This window comes from Diplodia seriata (genome assembly GCF_021436955.1).
Source record: "Diplodia seriata strain FDS-637 chromosome Unknown scaffold_1, whole genome shotgun sequence".
Lineage (NCBI taxonomy): Eukaryota > Fungi > Ascomycota > Dothideomycetes > Botryosphaeriales > Botryosphaeriaceae > Diplodia > Diplodia seriata.
Window position 1 is genome coordinate 1,642,719 of NW_027117308.1, and position 17,284 is coordinate 1,660,002.

General features: G+C 57.7%; 4 protein-coding genes across 4 annotated transcripts; 1 reads left to right on the top strand and 3 right to left on the bottom strand.

Annotated features, from left to right (window-relative positions):
• Positions 1–3,212: 3,212 nt before the first annotated feature.
• Positions 3,213–3,864, bottom strand: SLS55_000485 (uncharacterized protein; the record flags this gene model as incomplete). The annotated part of the gene is made up of 3 exons (XM_066771996.1): positions 3,213–3,300; positions 3,361–3,477; positions 3,524–3,864. 3 exons carry the CDS (start codon positions 3,862–3,864, stop codon positions 3,213–3,215), a joined length of 546 nt encoding a protein of 181 aa, XP_066637275.1.
• Positions 3,865–11,135: 7,271 nt separating this feature from the next.
• BMH1 (14-3-3 protein) lies at positions 11,136–12,154 on the bottom strand (the record flags this gene model as incomplete). The annotated part of the gene is made up of 5 exons (XM_066771997.1): positions 11,136–11,249; positions 11,302–11,372; positions 11,428–11,669; positions 11,728–12,034; positions 12,091–12,154. The coding sequence occupies 5 exons, from the start codon at positions 12,152–12,154 to the stop codon at positions 11,136–11,138; spliced, it is 798 nt and encodes a 265-aa protein (XP_066637276.1).
• Positions 12,155–14,376: 2,222 nt separating this feature from the next.
• On the top strand, positions 14,377–14,803 carry INH1 (ATPase inhibitor; the record flags this gene model as incomplete). Its single annotated transcript, XM_066771998.1, has 4 exons — positions 14,377–14,426; positions 14,491–14,556; positions 14,631–14,696; positions 14,764–14,803. 4 exons carry the CDS (start codon positions 14,377–14,379, stop codon positions 14,801–14,803), a joined length of 222 nt encoding a protein of 73 aa, XP_066637277.1.
• A 727-nt stretch (positions 14,804–15,530) lies between these two features.
• Positions 15,531–17,192, bottom strand: MAS1 (Mitochondrial-processing peptidase subunit beta; the record flags this gene model as incomplete). Its single annotated transcript, XM_066771999.1, has 5 exons — positions 15,531–15,921; positions 15,977–16,668; positions 16,718–16,795; positions 16,860–16,985; positions 17,040–17,192. The coding sequence occupies 5 exons, from the start codon at positions 17,190–17,192 to the stop codon at positions 15,531–15,533; spliced, it is 1,440 nt and encodes a 479-aa protein (XP_066637278.1).
• Between the last annotated feature and the right edge of the window lie 92 nt (positions 17,193–17,284).

A 17,284-nucleotide genomic window follows, 5' to 3' on the forward strand; every position in this document is an offset into this window, starting at 1 on the left:
ATCGTCAGCGCTGTCCCAGTAACTAGTGCTGGGCAAAACAAAGACGCCCTTCCAAATGTGTAGCCTTTGGGACTCATGGAGGCCCATACCAGCCCATCAGCAATCGGCCACCACCTGCTGTGACCTGCTCTTCCCGCGCCCGTCTTTGCGCACCTGGGAAGTCGCGGAAACACGTAGCATGGCGATGTCGAGACAAAGGCTTTAAGTGCGTGGATTTATACGTTATGCGTCCACCTTGCCTGCATTCGTGGTTCGCCGGCCGTAGCGTTCTGCTGATGAGGGGTGCGGTAGCAACCTTTGTTCCTCGACCAACAGCGAGCTAGCACTGAAACGGGCACCCTTGGAGGATGAAACACACACGCATCATGATCTTCATGGCATTTACTGCATCCGCCTGCCTCTTTCCCAACTCCGCCTAACGAATCCTGTGTCGCGACGCCGTCGTCCACTAGCTGTTTAGCTCTGTGCATCATCGAACATATCCGGGCACCCGACCAGAAAACCGGACGGAAAGAAGGGAACGGGCGCGCTGCTCTCAGCAATCATCACCGATCCATGCTTCCATGTCGCTTCCATGCCCCGTGCCATGTACAGTATCCATACCTACCCGCCGTGCCGCCGACGACGACGAGTCAGCCATGGCCGGGAGGGCATGATTATAACCGGGGCCAGAAAACGTCAGGATGTGTTCTTCGAATCATTCTAGCGTCATCAAGAAATCCGTGTTCTGCCCAATAGTAACGAACAAGTCACGCGCCTTCCCTCCCTTTTTATTTCATTGCCTTTTTTCAAATCATTGCCGAATTCTCCGAAACATTCGGGGGGAAACCTAGCAAATAAGCATATCGATTCCCCAACCGAGTAGAAGGGCCCTGGGGGGCCTGACGGGATTTATTTTGATGTGAAAAGCGTCGGTGAAATTTTTGGTCTCGTGCGTAGATCATGCCTCATTTTTTGCCTTTAGGCCGGCGGCCTTCTTAGCAGGTTGGGTTGTGTAATACCGTGTGAGACGGTGAGCGTGACCAGTCAAAGTTTCCGATGATGAGGGAAGATGGAGGCAAAGTAATTAGGCAAGCATGTACGATGGTCGAGAGAGTAGGGCGGTTTAACAGGCATTGTACGTGTGCGCATTGTGCGCTTAGATTGTGGAGATGGTTGCAAGTTGGTTAGTTCCATTGGCCGGTCGTTGCTAGTTTTATTCCGCAACCAAGGAACACCAAGGTTGCATACGTCAAACGTGCACGGAAGCAAAACTAAGAAGGAACCTCTCAACAACTTCGGCCTCTGGGTCAATGCGCAGGCGGCGAATAGTAGTGCGGCTGCTGACAGCATCATATGCGGGGAGTCAGGCGGAAAGACTAGGAGAAAAACGAAAGCCCAACGACGGACGGGGAAAAGCTGAAATGGATGATGCCAATGTGACAAGGAGCACAATGCGTATGTATGTTGCATTGTTGCCGTGGTACAACAGCACACGGCAGCCCGGGGGGCGCTGAGACGCTGCCGCTCTCCACTGCAGCATTCCCCCGCAAAAAAGAGAGGATTAGTCAACGATGGTGATGACGATCGTCTGTCTCAGGACGACACAAGGAGTGGAGATCCGATGGCGTGCCCGACAAGTGAATGGATGATCGGAGGGAGAGGAGGTTGGACGGCAGCGAGGGCACACGCAGACTGCCTTGAGGTAATTTGATTGGAATGATCAGCCGAAAAAGACACCGATGGCGAATGGAGAGAGAGAAAGAAGGCGGACCAGTCAATGCAGGGGTGAGCGAAGAAGTGCCACGGCAAGAGAGCAACCGATGTCATTGTCTCACGGCAGCCTGCACGTCCGTCCAGTTACTCGTACACCAGAAGGAAAATGTTCCGTGCACATGGGCAGCCGCGGGAAGGACCAACGGTGTGGAGGCGCTTTACGTTATCTTCGAGAATCACAGAGAGCCCAAGGACTCTCTCCCTTCCAGAAAGCCCCGTAGACGCGTGGAGTTCAAGTGGTGATCAACATTAGGCATGCATGGCCCATGATAGAATACACTTCTCGAGTCAAGAATTTTCTCTTCATTCGACGACCGCCTAATAAAAAAAAACAAAAGGAAACGGGTATAATCCTAAGTTACTCTAATAGCCGTACGCCGCTCGTCCGAGGGCTGATGCCAAGGCAATGCACAAGGCCAAATATATCGCTCAGAGGCAGCCGTGTCTCGTTGGACTGCATGCTGCTCTTGCGCGGCTCATGCTCTCTGCCGTCCCGTCTCTCCAGCATTGAGCTTTTCCGTGTTGCTCCCGCCACGCGGGGCAGGTTTGCGGCCGTATCGTGTAACAACAGCTGTCTTCGACTATTCCTCCATTCTCGTGCATTCAGCCATCCTCTTCAACCTGATGTTAGAGCGTAAACAATGACGACTGCTCCTCCTTCCAAGCCTCCCTTTAGTGATGATGAAACCCCAAGAACGCGAGTAAACCAAAGCAGATCCATAACCCCAAAAGCCGCTCAGGAACAAAACCGACATAGCGATCGCTATGATGCAAAACCAAAAGCAGAAGAATACAGTGAAAGGAAACCCGGAATGGAGACTAGACAACAAACGCCGATTATGATGATGTACTCCTCGTGCCCTAGGGTATCCCTATGAAGTGTGCTCCGCCATCGCGTCGGCAGTGGACGAAGGAGGCCGATGACGGAGTGCGACGAAGATGATGTCGTAAAGGGTAGTGGTGCAATTGATGTCTGTACAGCGAGCGGAGCGAAGATTGCAGAAGTGCGGTATGGTGAATTTTGAAGCCGAAAACGAGTCCAACCAAGCAAATGTGCGTGCACCGATTTAAACGCCAAAGAGCCTTTCGCTATGCACGCTTCGTAAACGCGACAGACTGGGGAGAAATATGCCGCCGTGGCCAGTAGTATAATGCTGATAGTGGGTGCGTCATCCCAGGTCCTCTATGGCGGTCGCGCTCTGTCGAGAGGGATGGCCGGGGTGTTCGCTCAGCAATTAAGCGTCGTTTCAGCCATGTTGAAGGGTCGATAATAATATTTGGGTGATGTTTGGATGCTCGGCCAGGCCGTCACTGAGACAGTGCCTCGATGATCCCGTGAACGATGTGATGCAAGTAACGACTTTTGCGGTGGAGCGTAGCTCGTACGTGATGGAGTTGTTGAGGTTGGTTGTTATGCCATCTTGCAACCCAACACGGGTGGATGTCGACGGGGTGGTTTATTTGATGGGGCGGCCCTTCGAGACCTTCGCTTTCGCGGCGCCCGCGGCAGTGAGCTTGCTTGTTTGCATGAGCTCGCCAATGTAACTGTAGCTCAAGTCAGCATTGCGCGAAACAAGTATCGGGGGAGACTAGGGCGCAACATACGACTGCAGGAAGCGGTTACCCCCTTCGAGCTTTTCGTGCTCGCAGCGCACCGACTCGACACGGTCGACAATGCTAAGGAGGCTGGCTTGGAGAGCCTTTGCTTGCCTTGCGGAGGGGCTGGTCAGTAAGGGGTAGAGGCGCACGGCGCGGTGCAACGACTCACTGTATCAGGGCCTCGCGGGCTTCCTGGCTGATCTTCTCGATCTCCTCGCTTGTCCTCCGCGGGCTCATGGTGCGGGCGTCGTTCTCGTCATACTCCTCCTCCTCCTCGCCCAGCTCGACCTGGGGGCTATCGCGCGGGATGATGATGGTGCCGGAGGACTTGCGGCTGCCCAGCTTCGGGCGGGGCAGGTGGGCGGGCTGGCCAGGGTCGTTGATCGAGGAGGACGAGGAGGCAGGGCTCACGTACTCGTCGTCGACGATGGCAGAGGTACTGTGAGGGTCATTGGCGGCGGGAGGGACGGCCGCAGTAGGGGCGGCGTCGAAGTGTTGGGGCGCAGACATGGTGCGGCGCTGCGGCGGGTGGTGGTGGTGGTGGTGTTGGGAGGTGAAGGCGGGTGGTGGTTGCTATGCCAAGGTGGGAGCAGCAGCAGCGTTGGGTGGGAAAGGTGAGAAGTCGATATGAAGTAGCAGCTAGCGCAGCAGTGCGGCGGGAAGGGCGTGCAGACTACCAGGCGCCGGCGCGGTAACGTGGAGCACGCAGATTTTGGTGCTTCGGAGGCTAGCGCTAGGCTGCGAGAGGAGCAGTGGACCCTGAACCTGTTTCGGGCAGCGGCAGCATGTGCGTGCTGGGTGGGTACGCTGGAGGCTGATGGTCGGGGCGGGCGCGTGGAATGGCTGGTGAAGCGTGGAAGATGAACGATGCGGCGCCAGGCGTGGTGTTGGAGAGGTGGAGTGTAGTGCCTGCTGCAGGGCGCAGGGGACAAGGAGCGATGCTGAGGCGCCGGGACAAGAGTCGGCTGGCGGGCGGCGGGTAGCGTAGTTAGCAGCGCGGCCGGGCAGGGGGCACTGTGCAATGACGACACGTCGGAGCGATGAGTCGCGGGCGACCTTGGCGAACCAAGGGCTTGCGGCGGCGATCCGCATCCTCCTCCAGCGCGCCGCTTCACTCGCAATAATGTCGGTGGCCAGTGGGCATGCGCTTTGCATGGGCCGCCATCGTGCCGGCCGGCGATCTGGCGCGCGCGCCCGTATGAGGGCATTCGCCCGAGCATCTTGCCTCACACCCTCGACACAGTGACCGCCCTTTGCCCTCGTCCAGCCGTGACCTCATCCGCCTGCGCTCAATTTCCGCTCGGCAAAAGATAGCAAACTCCGTCCTCTCCCACGCCTGCCCAGGCACAGGAACGAAGAGGTGTCGCGATACAGCAGGCTGGCAGGCGCCGGACTGGCTCCCAGCGACGCACCTGGCACGCTCTGTCCCTGCTACTGCGCCGGCCGCTTGCGAGGCAGCGTCTGGCGTGCGCCGGCGCCATTCCCAATCTCCACTCGCTACCGCTACCCGAAGCACCCTGCCTGCGAGATCCCGGCCTGCCCTACACTGCTGCTGTTCCCTCCGGCCATCATGCAGATGCGACACGCGCCCGTCGTCTGCCAGCCGCGCAGCGCGTCGCTCTGATTCCCCTCCGCTGCCGCGCCCGCTGTCCCGCTGCGCGCTGCCTGCTGGCCGAGCCGCCGCCGGCGGCTGTCGTCTGTGTCTCGCGTCCGTTGCCGTTCGTTCCGCGCTCCCCGCTCAACCTATCAACCTCTGGGCCATGATTTCATGCAGGAGCCAGAGAAAAATCCCCGGTGTTAGAGCGATGCGGCCACTGGCAGGAGCTCCGTTTCCTCTGCCTCCCGAGCGTCTGGGTCGCACACAGGTCACAAGGATACGCGGCCTCCGCCCTTGCGCACTCGCGCCCGAGAGCCCCTCTCCTCTCGTCAACGCCTGCCTGCGAGCCTCGGCGGCCGCAGGGCTCGGATGGTGCCGAGCTGCCCGACTCGTTGCCGTCGGAGCCATCTCCTTATCGATACTTAGCAGAGCGACAGAAGCTTATATTAAGGCCAAGCTGAGGTTCACAAAAGGAGATTATGCGAGGGCGGCAGCCGGGATGCGAGGGGCGGCTGCTCCATTGCGGCTGCGCCGTGCCCTGAAGAGGCATTCCCACACGTGGCTGGGCGTGGAGGAGGCCTGACTTACTGCAAGCAGTAATTGTATAGCTGCACCTTCCATGCAGCCGCCCGCCGCCGGCCCAGCACCACCACCACCACTGCAGACGTCTGCTTTGCCGCTGAGTCAGCCGGCCGGGAGCCACAAATCCGCGGACGCGGGCGTGGACGTGCAATCTCGGGCCTTGGTGACGCTCCGCTGCGCGCAGAGATGGCTCCGCGCCGCCCTCTTGCGCCAGGATGAGCTGGCCAGCAGCCCGCACGCCACGACCACGGCGACTCAGCTACGGAGCCGCCGCATGTCCAGTGTCACGCCCATCGCCATCCGCAGCTTCGGCCCGGTTTGATTGCCATCAAGTGCCGGGCAGTCTGGCGAACAGCGCAGCCTGGGGGCATGGACAGGGCGGTCTTGCAGACGTGGTGCCATGACACGGCGCGCCGTGCCATGCTGCCCCCGCCCGCGCCGGCCGCTGCAGCCATCAGCCCCATGGACCAGCCAAGGACCCGTGATGATGCTCGCTTGACGCCCGCGGCCTCACTTTCAACACCGCCATTCACATCCCTCCCGACTGCTCTCTCTGCGCTGTCCACGCAAAAACGCCCCCGAGCCTCCTCCTCCCGCGCTTCGCCGCCAGCGACCTGGCGCTGGCCCGTCTCCCCGCCCCGGCTCAGGACCTTGGGCATCGTAAGGCCCGCCGTCAGCGCGGGCGCATCGCGGCCGGCCGTCGTGCGCACACTCCACCTCGTCTTTTTTTCGCCGGCCGGCAAGCCCGCGCGCACTTTGGAAGCAAAGGCTCGCGCGCGGCGGTATGGCAAGCAAGGGTGTTCCCTCTTGCCTCAACCCAGCGGAGCCGGAGACAGGACGCTCATCATATGCCTGCACCGCCGCCTGGGCGTCCGTCACCGTCACGCGATGGCGTAGTCCCGCGCTGGTCGTCATATCCCCAGGCTTGGCCCGGGGAAGCCTTGCGACTTCGCCACTCCGTCGTAGTATCATGCGCCGTTGCTTGTGAGGCTGTGTCGGTGATACACACGTTGTAACGGCGCGCGGCGTTCGGCTAAGGGCGGTCGGCAGCGGGCGCATCCGCCGGGATACGAGTCCAGCATGAGTACATACGTACCACGCCGGCGTCATCGATGTTTGCTTTTACGTCGGCCGTGGGGGTTGAGGGCCAGGAGGCGCGGCGGAAGGGAAGCGAAGGCAAGGGAGCGGAGCAGCAAGACAACGTCAGTAGTCATGAAGCGAACAGCCCATGTCCATGTCTTCTCCAATGCCGGGCGCTAGCCAGGACCGCAGGTGTAGCAAAGTGCGCAGCGCTGGCCCAACGCCATGGCCAGCGAGACCGTCGACGACGGAGAACATGTACTGATGACGACGGGTGCGTTGATGCGGAAGAGCTCACGAGACCAGGCAAAGATTTTGCCAACAAGCTGCGCTGCGTCCGTGAATCGCCCATAGCAAATTGGCCGGTACCCGCTGGTCAGCGCTGTTGTTGCAGATCTGCAGGTCGTGCCTGCGGCTGGTCTAGTCAGGGACCGCACCTGCTTCAGCGTCACACCGTCTTGGTCCGTCGTCAAACAGGCAATAGATGGGCGGAGCAGCGCAAGCATGCGGGATCCTTGCGCCGTATGCGTGGTGGTCCATTGGCAAAGGACGTGTGAGATCTCGCTCTGACAGCAACCCTCACTGAAGGCCTCGCAGCCTCAACAAGCTATTGGAATGGAATCTTCGCTTCTCTCAGCCGGCCAGCGGCCTGGCAGTTCTGATACCGCCTCGGTAGAGCCGCTAGCTGTCGGGTGCCGTGCCCGATCCACTGCGCCCCGGCGCCCAGCTACGCGCAGAGTCAGTACTCATGCGAGTGAATTTTCCTCTCTTCACCAGAAACACGGAGGGGACAGAGTTGTCACAGCGTTGCTGATGCTCATCAGCGCCCATCATCATCACACTGCTCACCGCTATGTCAAAGTGCCGCCATCCTATCCTCTTCGAGCCTGGTGAGCGGAAACCACCGCGTCTTCTGCTGAGCTTCCGCAGCCCCGTAGGGCAAAGCAAGTAGATCCAAAACGATCCGGCAAATCCCATGCTATCACACAGTCGAAACACCCCCACTGTCGACCGGCGACAGAAGAAAAAGTCCTTCCAGAAGCAACAAATTAAACCTTCCCCCGACCTCGGACTGCCCGTGTGCCCTTCTCGCACCATGCTCTTACCCTCAGACCAACGCAGAGAGTGCCGTTCACCGAGGATCCTCACGGCCCCGTAGCCCACCTTGCTTACCACGTGGAAAAGAGAGCAGCTCATGCGCCGGCTTCGACTGCCACACGCGAGATGGGCGGCACGGGAAATCAGCGCCGCAACCGCCGCCAGCCGCGCTCAAAGTCTTTCACTCTGCGGGGCCCAGCGAATGCAGAAGCCGGGCCGCAATCACGGAGTCCCAAGGAAGCGGAAGAAATGTAAGCGACCTGCCCGATCGGACGGTGCCCGGTTCTCCTCTGTCCACGCATCTCTTTTCTGCAAACCATGCAAGGAGCGTCCGACCACGTGGATTTCCAAAGCCCCCTGTGCCTCGATATCTTCCCACGCCCCGAATTGTTCCGGGACTCCGGTATAGCAGGACGAGTTATGGTTGGACCCCGCTGTTCAGCTTCGAGCGTTACAACGAAAGGTGACCACAAGGCGCTTTGGGGGCTGAAGCGGGCTCCAAACGCGGCAGCCTCGCTTGCAAGGGTGTGAATCCAATCCGCATTGATGCTCCGGCTCGCTGCGCAGACAGATTGGTTCCGCGGTAGCCCACACCTGAATCTGATGTCCCTCAGGCATGACACAGCAAGTGGAGCGAAGAGGTGGAACGGCGGAAAAGACGAGACACAGGTAGTGGAGCCAAAAGGGTTATCGACTCGGTTCTAGGCACTCAGCCCAGTCCAGCTCAGCCCAACGTGAGAGCGGACAACTGATGCAAAACAGACTGGCTTACAATAGCACGGCCTTCTTCACGCCTTGTCACAAGGCACAGGAACTTACCGCTCAACCTTTACCGCCAAACGCCTTACCGCCCAAATTTCTATCATCTGAAGGCTGCCCTTCTCATCGTGTCCTTGGCAGTTCCTCAAGGAAGGAGCGAAAGTAGACTTCCCCAATCGTTAGCGGACACTTGACTATATTGTAGTTGCTCATTGTTTCCACCAACCGGTCTCTTGGGACTTGTGGGAGGGCAATGAATTCCTCTGTCTTCAGCCTAATGTACAATACTAAGGCTAATAAACCCCACTCGAGGCGGAAAAAAAATTAACACATCCCGACACATGGCACAGATCTCCCTTGAACGGTCATTTGAAACCCGTCATCCGGGTCCTCGGTGGAAGAAGCAACGACCAACTGTACTTTCGTACACACGCAGGATCCCAAGCCACTAGAATATTCGAAAACACAAACCTTCGATATTGGGGCCATGGACCGTCTTCGAGATCGACGCATTTGACCCATCCACGGAACAGCCAAAGAAGCGAAGAGGAATGCTCATCTGGATTCTGTGCACGAACATGGCAAAATGGTCGATCTAACGCCTTGTACGTCACTCTTTGGCACATAGCACTAAGCAAATGCGCTTCCACGCAAACACCCTTCTCCTTTCCTCTTCTGACTTACTCGAAATAGTAAATGGATATGACGCTACATCTTGAGGTTGCTCACAAGACCAGTGACAGGGCAGTCTGGCATGGCGCGGGCAAGGGTTGACACGGGTTGGTCCGTCCGGACAGCGCGCTCGCGGAACAGGACGGTGCGAAGCCGTTACCGATAGTACACCCACAATATGTGCGGCCCTACGCCAGGACCACCATCACGAGTAGGGGGGCCAGGCCACATCGCGGGAAGGCCCTCTTTTTTTTACGGCCCGGGGAAGCGGAAAGCGGACAGGGGTGAAAGAAAGAAGGTGGTAGTAGCGTAGGTTGGTTCGTCAAAGTGGACAAGGATGGATGGGGATCACTCAGTGAAGTAAGAGAGGAACCATTTTGACATAGATCTTCCTAAGCGCGCCCTTCGAGAAATTTGATGGAGACCAATGCGTTCCTTCGTATAGCTGGATCCTTTTCCGTTTTCTATCCGAGATCAGCTCGGGAAAGTCAGGGAGAGTAAAAACAGGCGAAGGAACAATCGAAGAACAGAAGAATCTAGGAGCAAGCTGAGGATCCGTCCGTGGCTAAAAGATCTCCCAGCGGGAAAAGATAGAAAGCCATCATGCCCCCCAATCGAATCTCTCTTCGCGGAGGAGAAAGATCAATTACGTTCGCCTTACCTTTTTTCCCACGCCCACGGTCCATGCCCAAACCGCGATCCGCGCTCTGGCCTTCCTTCTCACACACGGACACACCTGCTAGCCCTTCCTCCCCCTCTCCCTGCCTCCTTGGCCGACGCAACCAAGTCACCTGCTTCTGTCCCCCTCCCTGATCTGCAGCTTCAGATCTGTTTCATGTTCAGCCGCACGTCCGAGGCGAACATGCTTACCGCCTCGTGTCCCCCTTCATGTTTATTTCCCTTCGCTTCACCACCTGCTTGGGCATTGTTGTTGGGCATCGACCGTCAGTGGTAGTGTCCTGGACTTCCTGGGCGTCCCTCACAAAAACGATGATGATAGAATCTCTCTCTCACCCTCTTTCGGGTCCCGAGCACTTCGATGTCCCCCTTTCCCCAGATCTCGAAGAAATGGCAGAAATGACGTTAACGGCCATCAACCCCCCACCCCGAAGCTATATGGCGACGGAATAGGAGATGGGTAGTGCGAAGAGAAAAGAGATCGTCTTCCGGCGGAGCACACATCACTGTCCAAACCGATGACGCTACCAACCCCCGTCCTCATCCGGACCTGCTATACCCCATCATCGTCATATGCCGTTGCAATCATTCGTTTCTGCTTATCACCAATATATTGCCTCCCCGCCATATCGAATGCGTGGTGTAGATCTGGGGGGATCAAGATCTTACATCCCACGCATGATTCCAGAGATGGTCTCCGTCCCAAGGCGAAAATATACTGCACTGAAGAAGTTACGCCGAAGCCTTATGCATCTTACCTCACTTGCACAGGTATGATCCACTCAAGGCGTATATGTTACCGATATAGAAGCTTCCATTCTTCTGTGGTTCTAGATTGAGCTTTCAAGGATACGCCTCCCGCCCTCTACCGTAATCGCGAAGCTATGAACTGAAAAGAGAGATAAGCGTATATGCCAGAAAGCGCAAAACACAAGTCGCAGTCCGAAACAAAGCGTCTTTCTTGATAGGGATTTTTTTTTTTTGATTATAATCCTTAGTTCTTTGGCATTTGATTTCATGAAAAAGGTCTAAGACCATACAGAGAGCAGGGGCGTGCTATCGTAATGTGGACGACAAAGGGGGATTGAGGGCCATAGGGTAAAAAAGGGGAAAGGGAGACCGGGGGTTATCGCAAAGTTCTAGGGTTTAAGCAAAAATTGAACGGAATCTTTAGAAGCAAAGAAAGACCGATACAGCCCCACTTTGCCGACCCAAGGAAACCCTTGTGTGGCTGAATTTTTTTGATCCTCGTCCAATGGAATGCCAACTAAGAAACCCCATCACACCAGTCACCGGAACGTGACATCACAAACGTTTACTCAGATGCCTTGGCCTCCTCGGCGGGGGCAGTGGTCTCGGCGGGAGCCTCCTTAGCAGCCTCCGGCGCGGCCTCAGCAGCGGGCTCGGCCTCGGAAGAGGTCCACAAGGTCTACACTTCTGTCAGTGGGTTATCACGGTGGAACTGTCGGAGAGATGCTTACCAAGTTGTCACGGAGCAGCTGCATGATGAGGGTGGAGTCCTTGTAACTCTCCTCGCTGAGAGTGTCGAGCTCTGTTGTAATCGTCAGCATCTTGGCATTATGAAAATGGCGTGCAGCGTCACGTACCAGCAATGGCGTCGTCGAAGGCCTGCTTGGCAAGGTGGCAAGCCTGGTCGGGCGAGTTGAGGATCTCGTAGTAGAAGACAGAGAAGTTTAGGGCGAGACCAAGGCGAATGGGGTGAGTGGGCGCCAGGTCGGTCTGGGCAACCTCGGTAGCAGCCTTGTAAGCCTCAAGGGACTTATCGGCGGAGGTCTTGCGCTTATCGCCCATGGCGAACTCAGCGAGGTAACGGTGGTAGTCACCCTTCCTGTGTGGCAATTTTTGTTAGTCTGCTGCGGCTCAATTGATGTCCTGGGCAGCCTTACATCTTGTGGTAGAACACCTTGGATTCGCCGCTCTGCGCAGAGGGGATAAGGTGCTGGTCCAGAACCTCCAGAATGTCCTCGCAGATCTTGGCGAGCTCGGCCTCAATCTTCTGGCGGTACTCCTTGATCAGGCCAACCTGAGACTCGTTGCCCTTGGACTCCTCCTTCTGTTCGATCGAGGTCACGATTCTCCAGGAAGCACGGCGAGCACCGATGACGTTCTTGTACGCGACTGAGAGGAGATTCCGCTCCTCAACAGAAAGCTCCTGGTCTGCGGAGGCGACGGTCTTCATGTTCTCAACCATCTCTGCGAGCCACGTCAGATTTATCGGTGTTTGGGGACAGAGGCGCATCTGTACATACCCTCATAGCGCTCAGCCTGCTCAGCGAGCTTGGCCAGGTAGACGGAGTTCTCGTAGCTACTCATGGTGGCGTGGAATGTGTGGTCTGTAGGTCGCGAAGGTCAGCGTCAGCTCCAAATGCGAAGTGCGAGTGTGCATGGTGATGGCGGGATGTGATGCGCAGCCGTCGTTGGCGCCGGAGTTCGGAGGAAGGTATGAACGACGCAGATAGCGGGGCAGAGTGACCGGCGCGTCGCGCCCAACACCGCCTGACCGAGAGGATTCGCGTGCGCCCCCTGTGGCTGCGGCTGCGGGTGGGCAAGGAACCGGAGTGATGGCAGGAGCGAATGGCGCCGTTGGGATAGGCGCAGAGTGTCGCGGTGAAGGGGTGCAGTTGTAAGGAGTCAGGACGTCAGGGTGGGGCAGCGGCGGCGCGCAATGCTTTGGCTTGTCCTACGGCCCTCTGCAGCGCAGCGGCGGACGTCGCACCCGCGCCGAGGTTGCGAGCGCTGGGCGGCGCCGCGTGTAGCAAGTTGCCGGCGGAGCGCTGGACGGGCAGGCCCAAGGAGGCTGGAGGAATGATGAAAGAATGGGTTTGTCTCTCACCTTTGAAGCCTGTGGCAGAGATCGACGAAGCAGTAAGTAGAGGCGTGGTTTGCGAAATGGGACGCTGAAGATATCAAGCCTGCGGCGACGTGGACGTGAGGGGATGAACTCGGGAGAGGATGTGGTGTTTGTTGTTGACGTGCGATCAGTCAGTAGGAAGCCAAGAGAAGGCGGCCTTAGCCGTATTTAGCGAGAGCAACGGGGCAATTACGGCCACCGCCTGGGCCGGCAGGAGCGAATGATACAGAACAAAACACGCCAGCACACTCGCACCACGCCGCGCCCGTGACTCATTGCCAGCGTGCGCCCGCCTGGACGCCGTTGGGCGCCCGCGCAGCTGTCGCAATTTCCAGAAGCCTGCTGCTGGCGGGGCGGCGTCCCATTGCGCGTCAAGGCTGAGAGGTAATGCGAGAACGCAAGTCCAATCCGTCCAGACTTGCCGTATCTTTGGCCTCCCTGCGTGCATCAAACGGCTTACGAAGCCAGTATTGCATATGGGGGGGGATGGGATTCTTGTCCAGATGCTTCCATCAACGCCGGTCGAGCAATCCTGTCGAAACCGTCGCTTCCACTCGTGGTTTGCACCGTTGGTGCCCTGATGGCGCCGGAACTCAGCATCAAAACCGTTCCACTTTGGTGCCTCAGGGGCGGAGTAGCGCTGTCACGTGCAGTTCTATAATATAGTCTGCCATAGGGGTGCGTCTCGCCGATAAGGAGAAGCCCGATCGCTGGATGGTCGCAAACAGTGGCATGTCTGATTTTTGTCGCTGCTCCTTGTGTCGGCGCCCCTGGCTGGGTCTGGCTGGCACCTGGGCAGCAATTTTGCGATTTCGCGCTTTCGGGGCTGTGCCAGCACAACCCCGGCCGGCGTGGTGGCGCGCGCCTGATTGGTTCTCCCGTCGGTCGATAAATGACCAGTCCTGAAGCATGGAACCGCACACCTTTCCCGAGGCTTCTGGGCGGTGGCAGCGTCATCGCGGGCGGCAGCTGATCTGCTGCAACGCCGCTCAGGGTCTTCACGCAGCAGCTGGTGCCATCAGGTCAGGCTCGACACCCCGCACGAGATTGGCTCAGCTGGGCCTTCGACCACGGCTTAACAGGCAATTGGAGCTCTTTTCCAGCTCACTCAAAGCGTCTTTCGTTCCGTGACTACCGCATAGTAATAGCACAACCTCGTAGGCTTGCCGTGTTTCACCATTATGCGAGTTGTCATCGTACGCAAGCGTTTATTACTGCTGCCGCTACCCTGCCCGCACCATCACTCCAGCCGACCAATTCCTGTGTAGACACCGGCGGTTGCTGCTACGCCTCGTGAACAAATCGAAAATCACGCTTTCAGCCTAGATCATGCCACCAGGCCACCCTCGTCATCACTCTTCCCCGGATATCTCCTCACGTCTCCGTATGGAGAAGGTTCTGCACGTGACCATGCGCCCCGACTAACGTCATTGGAAGGTGGCCTGAGCGTACGGCAGGCTGGCAGCCGCTGCAGCTCGATCAAGCTCTTGACTTTGCTTCGCCGCCAAACCAACATCCATCCCGTCGCATCACCTTCGACCGCAAGACGTGAGTTTCCCAGCCTCTACGAAACCCACGGCAGCCAGCTGATAGAAGCGCAGCGATCACAATGCTTCGCACTACCATTACCCGCGCTCTCCGCACCCCCGCGGCTGCCCGTCCGTTCAGCACCTCCATCCGTGCCATGGGTGCTGGTGACACCGGCAGTATCCGCAGCGGCGGCGAGAAGGCTGCGTGAGTTCTTCAATGTCACCCAGCCATAGCCTTGATGTGAAGACTGACGACCTACCCATTGCAGCGACACTTGGAACAAACGCGAGGCCGCCAATGAAGAGCTCTACATCCGCCAGGAGGAGAAGAGAAAGTAAGCCTCGCTTCGTCCAACAATGACTTTCGCAGGCATGTCAGCAACTAATTGACAAACTCTCCACGTTGCAGGCTTATGGCGCTGAAGGACAAGCTCAAGAAGCAGAGGGAGCACATCGACGAGCTGGAAAGGCACATGTTCGTATTCTCTCGCAGGCCCACCCACTTCTGGTTTCATGGAAGCTGACTTTCCGCGTCCCAACAGTGATGACCTTACGAAGACCCAGGGTGGTGAGCAAAACTAAAGCGGCCCTCCAACACATGTTTTGCAGCAGGCAGATTGACATGTCATTCGTGGTTAGCCTAGGACACTGAAAGTTATGGCAAGAAGGACAGGGTCGCCGGAGTCAATTGAACTCTTCCTGCCTGTAAAGCACTCTAGCAGCATTTCATCATCTTCAAAGCGAAGATTGCTTTGACTTGGACTTCCTGACACCCTGTGATATTTCCCCCGCACTCCTGCCACGCGATTGTTCGTCAAGAAGGATTCAGCATTCGGATAAGCGGACGCTCATCCGAAAAGCTCCGATCCTCATCCAATGCCTTCCATACCTTTCCGACGCGCAGCCAAACGTCTACATTTCGCTTAACAGCTTCCCCTGCTTTGGCATTGGGTTCCACATAATCGCTTACGCGTTCGGGAGCCTTGCATTCTTGTAACCGGTCGCTTAGGAGTTCTCAACTGCGGACTGAAAGCTTGCGGAGAAACAAGCCTCAGTCAAGAGTGACTGCTCATGTCTGTGCGTCAACATTTCACACAAGGCAGTTGTCTCTTCGGCAAAAGTTACATGCCTCATCGGTTCGACGATGCAGCGGGACTTCTCGTCCACGCCTCAAATTCGCCCCTTGCGTCCCATGTCTCTTTCATGAACGACCAAAGGAGATTTGTACAGCAAGGAAACTAAGCGGCTAAGTTTACACACGTCCTCTCTTCTATATCCGCTAGCATAGGGTACAGTATCATTTAACCATCTAGCTCGCCATCCTGCTCATATCGTTCCTGACCCTGGCGTAGTCCAGCAGTCCCTCAATCTGGCCGACAGCACTGATGGCAATATCGCGGTCCCAGAGCTTTCTTTGCGCGAAGTCCATGACGTCCTTCTCGGAGATGGCGCCAACGACACGCTCAACCTCCTCAGGACTAAGGCGGCGGCCGGTGGTGATGATCTGGCGGCCAATATCCTCGGCGGTAGCGGTGGTGCCGTCGAGCGAGAGGAGAATCGAAGCCTTGAGCTGAGCCTTAGCACGCTCGGTCTCGGCCTCGGTCACGTTGAACGACAAGCGGGACCACTCGCGGAGAGTGAAGTGGACGAGGTCATCGAGGCGGGTGACGGCGTCAGAGACGAGGTAGATGCCCCAGAGACTATGAAATGTTAGGTTGTTGTTCTGGTTTCAATAGCTGGGCCACATCATCTTACCCAGTGTCGCTGTAGCTGGTCGAGAAGCTCATGAAGCTGTTGGCAAGGTTGTTGTTGTGCACGAAGGTGCTAAGCTTGCTACCAAGGTAGGGGGAGCTGCCCATGGCGCGGTCCCAGTTGCCAACAATGGCCTGAGCAACGAGCGCGGTGAAGTAGTCATCGTCCTTCCAGCTGACACCCTCGACGGCGATGGCAATGTTGGCAGTGGGCATCGTGTCGTCACGGACCCTGACCTCGGAGCCGATGAAGTCGGGCTTGGCCTTCTGAGCAGCGGCGATCGAGGAAAGACCAGCCGGGGGAGCGGCGGGGAGGCTAGCGAAGTGCTTCTCGGCAAGGTCGACGAGCTGAGCGTGGGGAATGCCACCGGCACCAACGAGAACCATGCGGTCAGCAGTGTAGTTGGTCTTGATGTAGTTCGTGAGGTCGTCGCGCTGGATGGACTGGATGTTCTCCTTGGGACCCAGAATGGTGCGGCCGAGGGGCTGGCCCTGGAAAGCGGTAGCGTGGAGATGGTCAAAAACGACCTCCTCGAGTTGCTTGTCAACCTCCTCCTGCTCACGAAGGATGACATCACGCTCGCGCTCGATGGCAGAGCTCTCGAGCTTGGAGTTCTGAAGAATATCGGCCAGGATGTCGACGGTGTTCGGGACGTCGGAGTTGAAAGACTTGGCGTAGTAGACGGTGTTCTCGCGCTGTTTTACATCAGAAAGGCTGGCGGAACTAGCCGGCGAACGGACGCACCGAAGTGTAGGCGTTGAGGTGACCACCCATGTTCTCGATCTCGAGCTCGAGCTGCTGCTGGGTGCGCTTCTGGGTACCCTGTACAAGATCGTCTCAGCTCCATCCATATATACCGCCACAGAATGTCCAGCAGGTCTCGTACCTTGAAGGCAAGGTGCTCCAGGAAGTGCGCCGTGCCATTGGTCTTGTCCGTCTCCGCGCGGCTGCCGGCGTCGATCCACACGCCAACGGTCGAGGTCTGAGCCCAGGGCGAATGCTCGGTGGCAATCTGGTACCAATTGAGTCAGCAAAGGTACGGCGGACTGTGCGCGATGGCGCATACCGTGAAACCGTTGCTGAGGGTGGTGCTCTCCGTCTTCGCGCCGTAGCTGAGCGGAGTAGCCATGCCTCTGGTCAAGGGCGACCGGACGGAGCTGAGGGCCGCGCGGCTGCGCATGGCCTGCTGCAGGTTGAACGCTAGCCGCCGAGAAGCCATGGCGAGAAATGCGGGGAGGATGCGGCGGGATAGGACGGGATGATGTTGGGTAGTCGGGAGCCGTGATGTTAAGTTGGCGAGGCGATTTTGCA